At 48.1% G+C, this 14015-nt stretch overlaps 1 protein-coding gene across 1 annotated transcript; it reads right to left on the reverse strand.

The window, feature by feature from the left end:
- Positions 1-10153: 10153 nt before the first annotated feature.
- LOC123064708 (uncharacterized) lies at positions 10154-10915 on the reverse strand. Its single transcript, XM_044488127.1, has one exon. The coding sequence runs from the start codon at positions 10887-10889 to the stop codon at positions 10323-10325; it is 567 nt and encodes a 188-aa protein (XP_044344062.1). The 5' UTR covers positions 10890-10915; the 3' UTR covers positions 10154-10322.
- Between the last annotated feature and the right edge of the window lie 3100 nt (positions 10916-14015).

Below are 14015 nucleotides of genomic sequence, written 5' to 3' on the forward strand. Positions count from 1 at the left end.
CATAGTTTACTCCACTCGTGTGCTCATGGACTGGTTGGCTGGCTCTAGTCTTGAGGATTGATTCGTTTCCACTCTCTGCCCCCTTTTCCTAGGATACTGGTCGATTACTGTATCACAACGACATGAATGGATCAAATCACTTTCAAGAGTAAATGATGCTTCTGTTGCATCTTGTGAAAATAGCAACCTCCCAGCTCTCATGTTCTTCCCTATTCGAGATCTCTTCATGTCGTCATCGACGTCCACCCTCCTCGACAGATCGATCGAGCAAACGTGTGTCGACACGACCACAGGTTGCCCCCTTCTATCCAGGGCACTGCTGCAAGGACCAATGAGGAGATTAAACCGAGGTCAGCCCCTTTCCCTGTTTCTTCTTGTCTGTGCATTTACATGTGACTACCTTGGTGTTACTCAGCTGCTGGCTGGCTGAACGGGATGTGCTGACTCCGCCCCGATGCGTGGGGACTGTACCAATGGCACTTACTCGGCTCTGGACTTGATATGAACAACACTTGCTTGGTCCTTGATTGGACATGAGTAATCATTCCTCACCCAATCTAGATTTATGGTTTTTCTGTTGTTGTGACTATATCATTTTTTTGTGCCATATATGCAATGCTACGACTTCTATCTATAGTATGGAAGACAACAAGAAGCTAATGTAAATAATTCAATGTACAAAGTGAGAATGAATTAAAATTCTTCTTGTTTTTAGCTACAATAGCTGATATATATTAATTGTATGTACCATTATTCATTTGTATTTCATTTGCCAAGCTCACATCGATTTCTTCTTGATGCTCCATTTAGTAGTTATAGGTACTATTTTCTGATTCAATCGTCATAAGCTTGGTTATTTTCCTTTAGTGTTCTGGATCTGATAGTCTGAATGTTATGGCTGCTGGTAGAAGGAGGGCGCGAGAGGGTCGGCCGGGGGACTTTTTGCCCACGGCCGGGCAAGAGGGAAGAGATTTCCTTCTTAATTCTTGCTTGTTTAGATTGATACATCTCCTCTTTTTATATAGAGAGGTTTACTTAACTCCCAAGCAAGGCTTACTTGACCCCTAAGAAAGCGATCCTTATCTCTAATTAACCCTAAGAACAATGGGCCCATTAGCCACATTACGTACTCTAACACTACACCCCATCTGGACATGCAGCTTGTCCTCGAGCTGCAGCCTAACCAACTTATAACCATGACTCGACGCAACACAAACCTAACACCTAAAAACAAGCCTTTTACATCTCGGCTTGTTTTATTATTCTCAACCTGAAATGGACTAGGACGCTTTATTTTGAACCCCTTAACAAAAAGTGGACACCATCCGCACGTCGAACGTGCACGTGTCCAGCCACCTGGGTCCCATGGACACCACCTGGACAAAAGGAGTGCATGTGTATGACCACGTGGAAGTGGTCGCAAGAGTGACCAGCAGAGGCGCCCTCGTGGCGGCCGGTGGCGGAATGCAGTGGTGCTACGCGGTGCGCTGCTGTCGGTGACACCATGCCTTCTCCCTGCCGGACGGCTGTTGGTTTGCACCGCATGGGGAAGAGTGGAGGACTTGCAATGGAGAATGACGAGGAGGGGTGCGCCCCCCAACCGCCGATGTCGCAGACTTTGAGGTCGCTGCCCGTGGGAAAACAGCATGCCCGTCTCCCGTGGGGGAAACCGCATGCCCAAGATCCCCGACGCAGCGGATGAGATCGAGGTCCTTTGCGTAGCGAAGGGCAATTTGGAGGAGCGGCAGCTGCAGAACACACATCTCCCGCACACGCCGACGCGCTAGGAGACCGCGCGCAGCAGCCTGCAGCCTCACCGCCGCTGACACATGGTGGGTAGCGATCCCAGACGGAAACAATGACGGCGACGACGGGGACTGGACTTGGTGAAGCGGGACTCCCGTCGGTGCGGTCGATGCGGGATCAGAGCTGACCGGCGGTGGCTATTGCAGCTGCAGCGGCTGCTGCGGTGGTGCACCGAACAGCGGCAGTGGCTCCTGCGGCGGAGCGTCGGGCGCAGCGGAGGCCGCCAGGAGCAGCGGCAGCCACTGCAGCTAGGGCTGGGCGGTGGTGGCGATGGATGGCAGCTGCAGCGGCTGCTGCAGTGGCCCGGCGAGCGCGGCGAAGGCCGCCTGGTGCAGCGGCTGCCACGGCAGCCACAGCGACGCGGGGGCGGCGTTGGGCGCTGGAGGCACGGCGGCGGCGGTGGGCGGCGGCGGCAGCTACAGCTGGTGCTGTAGCATCCCAGCAAACGCCGGAGAGGCCCGTGGATGCGGCGAGTACCACGGCAGGGCCGGCGGCCCGGTGGCGGCGGTTAGCGGAGGCCCGTAGAGGCTGGCCAGGTATAGCCGGATCCCCTGGACGGCTGTGACGAGATCGTTGAGGACCCCGGTGATCTCCTCCGGGGTGTAGGCGGCGGCCGGTGGTGCGGTGGAGGGTGCCGACATCTGGGCGGTGGCGGTGCCGGAGGATGCGACCAGCGGCGCGGACGGGGAGGGCAGCGGTGCGGTGTAGATGGCAAGCGGCCCGGTGGTGACGGTCCGCAGCGCAAGCGACGGGGTGGGAGGCAGCGTAGACATGATCGGAACTGAGCTACTTGATACCAAATTATTATGGGTGCTGGTAGAAGGAGGGCGCGAGAGGGTGGGCCGGGGGCCTTTGTGCCCACGGCCGGGCAAGAGGGAAGGGGTTTCCTTCTTAATTCTTTCTTGATTGGATTGATACATCTCCTCGAGGTTTACTTGACTCCCAAGCAAGGCTTACTTGACCCCTAAACAAGCGACCCTCATCTCTAATTAACCCTAATATTAATGGGCCCATTAGCCCCATTACGTACTCTCCCATTATGTACTCTAACACCGAACCTAAAAGTGAGGATTTTTATAATGAAAACTTATCACCTAAAGATGTTTTTATTTTAATGTGGCCCCTGACCGATGAACTCTTGGTCCGCAAATTAGAGTTATTCAGCAGGTGATTACAAGTCATTACAAGTGTAGTCTGTACTCCAGTATAGTGTTTTTGAACTTCATGTTCTCAGTTTCCGCAAAAAAAAGAGGAAAAACTAGCCAGCAGGTAGATCTCTGTACAATTAAGGTGCTTGCCTGCAGTTTTGTGAATGACAATGACAGTGCAAAGTCAGCATCCTTTTTTTGGTTGGCACTATAGAACAATAACATCTTGATGCAAATTGCTTTCCAGTTTCTGCCTTTCTTACATCGTACGTAACTTTGTCAGTATTCAGATCGTATAGCCTATGGGGAGCAGCGCAAAACTGAATTCGACCAACTTATTACTAACGGGACGGTCCATATAAAATCCACGGGAGACCCACATGGAAACAACCACGTCAGCAACTGCTAGCCCCACCTGTCAGAATCTTTGACCGGTAAAACCAACGGACCGATCACCTATGACGGGATTATCGTAGCCAAAAAGATCTTAGGCGACAGATTGGGCTATCGTAGGTGACATTTTTGGCAGTCACCGAAAACGACAATCGGTGACATTTTTTGGTTCGTCACTTAAAATGTGATCTCCCGCAACGAAAGAGCGGTACCATAAAAAAATATTTTCTATGACTGTGCGTCGGTGACGTTGGGGATGACGGCTGGAAAATGTCATGGGTGTATTTTCCACGACAAAAAACGATTATACATGACAGAAGTGAAATGTCACAAAATAGATCAAATTTTGTAGTGATCTTTGAATATGACTTGTTGCAAGAAATCCAAATACCGACGTCAAATCAGAAATTCAGAATTAAGAAGGAAAAAACACCTGATATGTTGAGGCCACGCTGTAATACACGGGAACATGAAAATGTGGTTCATCAGAATCAGCCGTGAGAATCACTAAACAAATTACATTCATCAAATCAAATCAGAGAGAAGGCTCTAATCTGCACTGTCCTCATGGTGTGGTGACCACCTGAAAAACACACGCCTGACCAAGTTGAGAGGAAGTAAATGGAAAAATGAATTTATAGCGTTCACACCTCCCTCACGTGTGTTTGTGTCCCGAAGTGAGTACACCGCTAGGCAGAATGGACGTCTCTCCTTCCCGCGAGAAATCCATCGTCGTCGCCATAGAGATCAAGAGGATTGCAGCGAGCGTCGACACACCGTCTCTCCTCCGCCACCTCTTTTTCTTCCCCAACTGCGACCACCCTAGCAGCAAAGGGATCTATCTCAAAACCATGAGCCCTCTGCTTCGTCTCGTTGAGAGGGTCGATGTTGCGCGGACAATGATGGAGGACGGTAGGACCTAGAGAAGGGCGGCCTGCTCCTAAATGTGGGCGTGCGGCGGCCGGGTCTAGGGTTTAGGGAGGGGCATGCGGTGGTGTGATGAGGCCGCTGCCGCCACACATAGCAGAGAAGCATCCCACACAGAGGCACGCGACCCCTCGCCCGTACCCCTGGCCCCACGGTGATAGAAACTATTTGTCTATTCATGACCGAAGGCTACGCCGCATGGCCTGCATCAGTGAATTAGAGAGCCTCCAAGTCATTCTTGGGAGCAGCGGACTGTTTAATGTTGGGCCGACTGGGACGCGAGGCGAAGTAGTGAAAAGGATGCAGGGCTCGCGCTGTGGAACAACCGGAAGATCAACACCGTTGAATGAGTTGATCGGACAGTTCGCAGTGTCAAATCGCTGTGGAAGGGCCTAGGTGGCTCTTTTTCGGTAACACTTTAGCTACTTCTAAGTTGCCTGAATTTTAAATTTGGGCCAGTCGAATTTATAGCCGTCAAAATTTGCTCAAAGATCCGTGCTGCATTGCTTTTTCTGCCACGTGTTGTTTGTTGTGTTGGGTTCATTTTTTGATTGACCCCATATTTGGGTCAATAGATAGGCTACTGGGCCAAAGCCCATTAACTTGTGCTATCTAGGACTCCTATTTCCCTTTGTTTGTTTTATGGTTTTTTTCTTATTTTGTTTTTATGTGTCTTTGCTTTTGTGTTTTTTTAGGACTAGAGTAAAACATGCTTACTCCAGTGGGGGGTTACATTCAGAGAGCATTAAGCTCCTTAAACCGACGGGGACATTTGCAATTAGGAAGAGGTCTCCTGCTCTCCTAGCTTCTGCTGCAAGTTCATGTGCCAAGGAATTTCGTTCCCTGGCAGTGTGCTTCACGTGATAGCTAGCAAAGTTCGCGAGCGCCGCTCTTATATCCATGATCAGTCCATAGCAAGTTGACCTATTCTGGGCACCTTTCTTGAGGTCGTCAGCTAAAACCTTGCAATCTGTTTCCACTATGACATGGCCATTATACCTAGCTGCCAGTTCATGCAAGCCCATCAACATCGCCTTTCCCTCAGCCTCATGTGCGCATGTTGCAGTAGCTAGCTTCCTGGCCACCGATAGGTACACTTGCCCCTTGTGATCCCGCGCTACTACACCTCCCCAACACTGTCCGCTGTCAGGTAAAAAAGACGCATCTGAATTTAGTTTAGCAGTATCCCTCGTGGGTGTAGTCCACTGTATTTTCAGACTCCCCTGATCCCATGAGCAGTGTTTGGTCCCTATCCCGCATCCTTTTCCATCGATTGCTGGTTCAGTAACTGCTGCATTCTTCCATTCATTCTTCAATCTCGACAAAAAGGTAGCAGATGCTATGATCGGCTCTTTGCCGTCGCCATGTACGCAATTATCCCGCAGATGCAAACATCTCCAAAGCAGCAACAGGATATTTGCACGCACATCCTCTGAAACCGTGCTCAATAGGACCTGCAGCCAGTCCTCTCCAGTGTTCTGAAACTGCTTTTCAACTGGCAAATCCCATTCGTCTCTCATTTTGTGCCTCAGTGCTCTGCTCTTAGTGCAGCCAACTACTGCATGAAATTCATTCTCATCTCCACACCCGCAAATGTCACAAGTAGCATCAAGGGTGATTGTGCGCCTAAACTTATTTTTCTTTGTAGCCAGGGTGTTTGTGGCAGCCCTCCATCCGAAAATTCTCACCTTCGGTGGCACGTCAGCCTTCCAAATGAGGTCCCATATGCTGCAATTATCTGGGTTGTTTGTCGAGCTGGAGGGTTCCAACACCGACTTATGCTTGATGGCCGCCGCCAGTTTATAAGCACTCCTGACCGAGAATATCCCATTCTTTTCGGTGTGCCACGCAATGTAGTCCTTCACGTTCGATCTCGGGATAGATATCCTACATATATCATCCGCGTCAAATGAATGGAAAATTTCCCTGATAAGTCCAACATTCCATTCCTTCCTATCTGGGTACATGAGTTGATTGACCCACCGGAGACGCGATCTCCTGATGAACGAGGCTGTCATTAGGCCCTCATTTCTCGGTATCCACTGGTCACGCTGAATTTGGATATCCTTTCCATCTCCCACCCTCCATATGATGCCCTTCTTCAGAAGCTCTAGTCCCGCCTCAATACCTTTCCACACGGGTGAAGAGTCAGAAGAAAAAACAGTGTCCAACAGGTTACCATTAGGATAGTATTTGGATTTAAGCACGCGATCACATAGGCTGTCTGGGTTTTGAATAAGTCTCCATCCTTGCTTTGCCAGTAGGGCGATATTAAACAGGTGCATGTCCCTAAACCCAATTCCTCCCGCCCTCTTAGGCTTTGTCATGCGCTCCCATGACATCCAGTGAACTTTGCGATGTCCATTTTCGTCCCCCCACCAGAAATCCCTGATCATCTTCTCATACTTCTCGCAGAAGCCCATGGAGAGGAGAAACACTCCCATAGTGTAGCAAGGGAGGGCTTGTACCACTGATTTCACATGTACCTCTTTTGCCGCATAAGCCATGAATTTTTCGGCCCAATCATTACATCTCTTCCCGAGCCTATCCATGATGGGTTGGAAGCACTCGTCTTTCATCCTACCCTCTGGAGTTGGGAGCCCCAGGTACTTGCCCTCGAAGGCCGTGGACACCACCCCTAGAGTAGCCTTAATTTCCTCTCTGGTTTCCAATGGGCACACCTCACTAAATAGAAGAGAACACTTGCTTTCGCTCAACAGCTGCCCCGTGGCCCTCTGAAAGGAGGTGAGGATCTTTTTTACTATGACAGCCTGGTCCGTTGTGGCTTTAAAAAAGAGAAGACTGTCATCTGCGAAAAGGAGGTTAGAAATTCCAGGGCTGTTCCTTGCAATTTTCAGCGGTGTCAAGTTCCCTTGTGCAATCTCTGTATTAATCAGCTTCACCAATCCATCCGCGACAAACAGGAATAAGTAGGGGCTGAGTGGGTCTCCCTGGCGTAGCCCTCTTGTGGGGACAAAGGGTTCAAGCAACTCCCCATTGCACCGCACCAAATATCTAACCGAACGCACACATTGCATTATCCACCCCGTCCACTTCTGACTGAAACCCGTCTTCAGCAACACCCGTTCAAGGAACTCCCAGTCCACCCTATCATAAGCTTTGGCAAGGTCAAGCTTGTATGCACAATGGGTATTCTGTGGTTTCTTGCTGTGTTGAATCTTATGGAAACACTCAAAGGCAATGGTCGCATTGTCCGTGATCAATCTTCTAGGGACGAAAGCGCTCTGTGTTTCTGAAATGAACTCATTCAAATAAGGCCGTAGACGGTTGACTAGGCACTTAGATATCACCTTGTAAAGTACATTGCACAGGCTTATCGGGCGGTAGTCTTTGAGGGTCTGTGGGTCTTTGCTTTTAGGGATCAGCACTATCACCGTGTCATTCAAACCTTCCGGCATGATTCCGGTGTCAAAGAAGCCAAGCACCCCACTCACTATATCCCCTCTCAAGACCTCCCAGTTCCTCTGGAAAAATTAAGCGGGGAAGCCGTCGGCTCCCGGAGCCTTGAGTGGACCAATTTGGAACAAGGCGTCACTCACCTCTACTGCAGAGAAAGGTCTGGTAAGATTTGTATTTATGTCATCCGAGATTTTTCTCTCAATGTGATCCAAAATTTCCTATGGAAACACCTCCTTTTCTTTTTCATATAAAGATCGAAAGAACTCCCTTGTCATCTCCTGTATCTCTTTTTCCTCTTCTTTCCACACTCCCGAGCTATCCTTTAACTTAGTGATGTCATTCTTCTTCTTCCTCCATGTGGCTTTCCTCTGAAACCACTTTGTGTTCCGGTCTCCCTCTCTCAAATAGGTTGCTCTGGAACGCTGCCTCCACATAAGTTCTTCCCGTAGGAGTAACTCATCCAATTCTACAGAGCACTTATTGATTGATTTCTGCTGTTCCACTGAGTATGGCGCATTCCAAAGCATGCTGAGCTTGTTTCTTATTTCCACCGTCTGTTTAAGTACAGAACCAAAGTCCCTTTCAGCCCAACCCCTTAGCTCCTTTTGCATGCTCGCTAGCTTCTCTATAACTGCCTCCAGGTTCGCTGCAGGTCCATCTCTCTTCCAGGAGCTGTCGATCATGGACTGTAGGGATCCGGAACGCTCCCACATGTGCTCGTACCTAAAAATCTTTTGCTTTTTGTCACCCTTCGGCCTCCATTCTTTCCTTTGGCCCTTGTTAGTTGTTTTTTATTTTATTTTGTGAGAATTTTTTAGATGTTGGATGAATGCAGCACCAACGAGTCGAGCTGCAGGGTTGGATGCAGGTGAGGACGAGCAAACTCAAGGCAGGGAATGAAGCTAGAAAACTGATGGGAGCTTCATCTTTCACGGCGGTTTCAGCCGGACCACATCCAGCCGCAGCAATTCCCCAGTCAGTGGAGACAATAAGGAAAAGAGAAAGGGGATCGGGCAAGAGCAACATGTGACTGTGTGAAGGTGTGAGTGGGAGTGAAGATGTGGGCGCTTGCATCTGTGTGAGCCTATTTGGCTAAAGCCCAAATAATCATACTAACAGAAAAAACAATTTTTTCATAAACAACACAAGATATTTCCTACTTCCTCCGGATAGAAATATAAGAGTGTTTAGATCACTACTAATCAGCTATGAGGCTGTACATTGTACATCCCCTAAAAAAATACTCCCTCCATAAAAAAATATAAACATTTTTATGGACCATGCAAAGACAAAAAACGTCTTACATTTTGGGAGTATTGTATAGCATTTATATTTGTTTACCCTAATTTTTTTCATGTTGCAACTTACTCTGAACATATCCATGCAAACATACAGTACACGGTCATATGAATAAAAAATCACTAACTGATGCCAATCATTCATATTTGACTTAAATTCAATGCATGTGGAACCTCTCCACAAAACAGTCAATATTGAGCATGAATACAACGGAACTTCCGGTGTTGGGCAACATAAGTTGTCATTCTACGACAAGCCGGACCCACACGAGAAACATGACCGTCCAAGGACACGTCGCTCCTGATTTGTTGGACGCAAACGTGCCCTTCCATATTTCTCAAGACATTGAAGGGAATTCCTCTTAATAATCTAAAAATACCACTAAACTTTTTCTAATTAACCTATCATTGTTAGGTCATGGCCAACGAGTATGCGCAGGCCACTTTGCTAGTTGAATAAAAGGAACGGCAGCGAGGAGTTGTCCTGGGAAGGCGCCTTAATTATCGAATCGAATTGGATCATTAAAAGGAAAACAAGGAATTGGGGCGTGATCGTCTGTTGCCCCTGTTCCTCTCGATAATCACGGGTGTGACAGTGTGTTCTTACTACTTCTGTTCTCTTCTACCTGATGATGCACGTGACATGTGTTTTATTCTCTGTTCGACTGACTAAAAGAAACAAATCCAGGAGGGGCGCGGTCGCGCGGGAGAAGGACGTCAGGACGTGGCCGTTGGACGCGCAGCGCGCGCATCTCACCGGCAGAGAATGGTGCCGCCGCTTGCCGCGGTGACGATGAACAGCCTGCAGCACGCTTCGGTCCGCTTGGTCCTACCGGTGAAAGACTGGACTGGACCGAGTAAATTTTCGGGCTGAAATTTTGTAACCGGACCGGTCAATTTTTTGAGCTGGCCAGGACCGTTCGGTCCGGTCTTGAACGGGCCACGAGCGGGCCAAAAAGCCCGCTTGCTCCGTCCAGCTTGAGCGTCAAATAAAACACGTATTCGTATTTGTTGTTGTTTTTGTCGCTAGCGGCGAGCAGTCGTAAACAGCCTGCACCTCACGTACGTGAAACACGAGTCGGTCGTGGCTTGCTTGAGACCACTAAACACGTAGATGTAGGTATTGCGGTCGGTCGTTCCTGTCGAGCAACCATCAACCACTGCCCAACACAGTCTCTCTATATTCACACAACAACAACAAGAAGAAGGTACCAAGCAACGGTGACTTGATTGGCCGGCCACAAATACACCATTGCATAGCTGTTACAGGTTTGACAGCGTCTTTATCTTATTATTACGGAGGGGAAGAGCGGGTTAATTCATCCATTGGTCAGCCGAAAAGCTGCACCCATTCGACGACGGCCTTAGCAACGTAGGCCATCATGTAGAACTCATCGTTCTCCTTGGGAAGTGCCACCTTGCCAGCCAAATCGGTACACTCAGATGCGACGTGCTCATATGCAGCCTCTAGCACCTCCGGTACGCCACTATATCGCCCAGCAGCAACCGACCGCGCCGCCCACTGCAGCCTTGGGACGGCGCCTGTGTAGAGCTGGAGGCACGACCGCATGACCTTCCTGGCCTTGCCGTCCTTGGCGTGGGCGAGCGCATGCTGGATGCTGGCCTTGGTCACCGTGGCGTTGGACACCGTCAGCCTGGTGGCCATCATTGCGAGCTCCGGCAAGCCGGGCGCAGAGCGGCAGGAGGGGTCGATGCAGAGTGTGGACACGCAGACGTTCGGCAAGACGTACCAAGGTCCAAGCCTGATGCAGATGTAGTCCAGCAGGGAACATGGCGCGGCGCTCGAGCTTGGCCCGCCATGAACTTCAGTGGCCGAGGAGAGGACGAGGAGAAGGAAAGCGCGGCCGAGCATAGAAGAGGATGTGCCCACGACCATGATGGTGGTGTATTGTCTCTCGATCTGTCTCTCCCTCCCGCTGCCCTCCTTGTCTCTTCTTATTAGTTCAACCTTAACGGCGGGTGTATCATATCATAAGTAAAAGAAAATAAATCCATCAGGTTCGATCAAATCATTTTAGATTTGGTCCATAAATCCATACCTAGAAATCTTATATCTCAAACATTTATATATGGAATCACACTTCATAGTAAGCGAATCGCGGAAGATCTCAGGATAACACGCCGTATCTTAAGCATTAAATGAGTGTTTAGATGCACTACCATTTACCATTTAGATCACCTGACTAAACCAGCGTTAGGCGAGCAACCACCACCAAGAAACCATGACGAGCCGCAACCCAGCCATCCTCCTCCTCGTCGCACTAGTGCTGGCCGTGAAACGGAGCTGAAGTTGTCAGATCCGTTGGACATCAGGTTATACTACAAGCGAAGCATATTTTACACCAGTATGCCATAGGTGTATAGTGCATTAGCATTGACTAGATTATTGACTCTAATGCAAGTGAGAGTCTGTAGGAGATATGCCCCAGAGGCAATAATAAATATTATTGATTATCTCCTTGTTCATAATTATGTTTATGTTTCATGCTATAACTGCTATGGTTCTCGAGTCTACAATAACACGAGGCTCGGAGGAAGACTCATATGCACGTGTGGAAAAGTAAACGGTAAAATGTATGCCTAGTCTCGCCTCTAAGACTAGCTCAAGTGTTGCATGATGGTTCTGTTTTCCTGATCATGGGCATGACTATGCCGAGAACCTTGAAGGCATAATTTTAGAAGAACACTTGTGTTGAATCGACCCGATTGATGTTATGCTATGAGATACATTCGTCACAAGTTAATGATTAATAACACACAACTGGTTAACGTTTGCATGATTCCTTAGACCATGAGAGTATCGAGTTTCTTCATGCTTGCTTCATTAACTCTGGGGTTTGTTATACGTCAGCCATAAATGGGTGGCTATTACGGAGGCTTACGGGTTCATGGAAAAGTATATCAAGTAACTTGATAGCTCGAGATTGGGATTTTCTCCTCCGATGATGGAGATATATCTCTCGGCTCTCTCGGTGTTACGGTATCCATCATCGTCTGGCCAGACGCTTTGTGATTTGATCACGGGGATGTCGGAACACGGGAACGAGAAAAGCAAACAATACCGGTAACGAGGTAACTAGCATAGTAAACAAGTTGTTGATCCACGGGGATGCCAACATGTCTTATCTCGGGTATTTGTAACATATCACGAAGCAACAGGAATAGCACACGGCAACTTGAGGTTCACTCGAATATTCATTCGTGTGGGTATAGGGGTCAATATGGGTGTCCACGGCTCCGATGTTGATCATTGATCGGAAAGTGTTCCGGTCATGTCTATGCTTCACCGAACCTGTAGGGTCACATGCTTAAGGGTCATCTATCTGCTGAATACTAGCCATGGAGTCTGAGAGAAATTTGCCAAAAAAGTTTCGGAGATAATGGAAGAGTTCTAGAGAGAGAATAGCGAAATAGTTTCGTAAAACCGAAAAGTTGTTTCGGGGTATACCATTAAGTTAAATTGGTTTCAGGACACGCCTGATAATTTTTGGAGGGTGCCAGAATTATTCTGGAAACTTCTGGGAATTTTTCGGGATAAAAACCGAAAATGTTCCGGAGTTGCCGGTACCGCTTTGGTTGCTTTTCGCGGATGAAATTCACTAATCCGAAATTGTTTCGGAACAAATCCAAAATCATTTTAGTGGGTACTGGAATTATTCTAAGACCCACAGAAATATTTTCGGATTTAATGGACGCTAAAATTTGTCTCCATGATTAGTGAAAACACATTGTTGTTTGCTTTTCGCAGATGAAAATCACTAATCCAAAATTGTTTCGAAACACGTTGAAAATTATTTTAGTGGGTACTGGAAATGTTCTAGGCCCAGATAATTACTTTTAGTTCAAACGGACGCTAAAAAATGTCGTCATGAATAGTGAAAGTGCTTTTTGCTTGGTTTCTTGGAGAAGCTACCTTGAGGGCCTTTTGGTATTATCCCCTTGGCTTCTTGGAGAAGCCACCCTTGGGCTTGGCCTATAAATAGAGGTGGTGGGGGCTGCCTAAAGACACACTTTTTCTCATATACAAATACCATGCATGATCTGGCCTTCTCTTTCCCTCCCAGCGAAATAGTTTCGTAGAATGGAAAGGCTGTCTGGGTTCCGGTAGGAACTAGTTCTGGACGGCGAAGCCCAACCGGAGAGATGACACCCTATGTGTGAAACTCTGTAGAGAGATCGTAGTTTCGGTCTTAGTTTGAGAGTGCCTCCCAAAGGGCTGTCCGAGTGACCGTCTGAGTTTCAAAGGTCCTCCCGATGGGCTGTCCGTGTGACCGTCCGAGTTCGGAAAGTCCTCCCGAAGGTCTGTCTAAACGATCGTCCGAGGGACTATCTGACTACCTCCTGGAGGGCTGTTAGAGGGGCAGGTGAGGGTATACATCCTCGCCGTTGGGAGGTTGTAAATCCTAGTTGCGGGGATCTGCACCGCCGATCGTCATCGACTCTTCTTCCGTTGTGCTACTAGTCGGTAACGAAAAAGATCAAACCTTGTATGCAGTCTCCATAGCGGTCCTGGGCTGGTGCGTAGCTTGAATTTTTTTTTCAATCGCGTTCCCCTATAGTGCCATCATGAGCCGTGTTATGCGTAGATGCAGGTTGCGATCTAGAATACATAGAGAATGTATGGTAGTTGCACAATATAATTTGTAGTAGATGAGTTCTATTACTAAAAATTATTTGTGCAGGTAGCAGATGAAATCTATTACCCGATGTTCTTGTTGCTTCCCTTGAATTTGCATAATCCTGATCTTGACGGCATGGTGGAATCTCACAAAGTTCTAGAAATCTGTGATCCTTTCATGCTGCTCCTGAGTATGCTGATTGACAGATCAACGAAGTGGTAACAATTCTTTGGGTTCCAGCATAGTTAAAGAAACATGGATGTTTTGCAGACGAAAGGGCAATGCAGATATGATTTGCACACGGGTCATGCGTATGATGAAGTTTAGTATGGGGTTCAATATTTTATTATCTTGTGCTTCATATACCCTGCTAAGTTAATCTA

Source organism: Triticum aestivum, chromosome 3B (genome assembly GCF_018294505.1).
Source record: "Triticum aestivum cultivar Chinese Spring chromosome 3B, IWGSC CS RefSeq v2.1, whole genome shotgun sequence".
Taxonomy (NCBI): Eukaryota; Viridiplantae; Streptophyta; class Magnoliopsida; order Poales; family Poaceae; genus Triticum; species Triticum aestivum.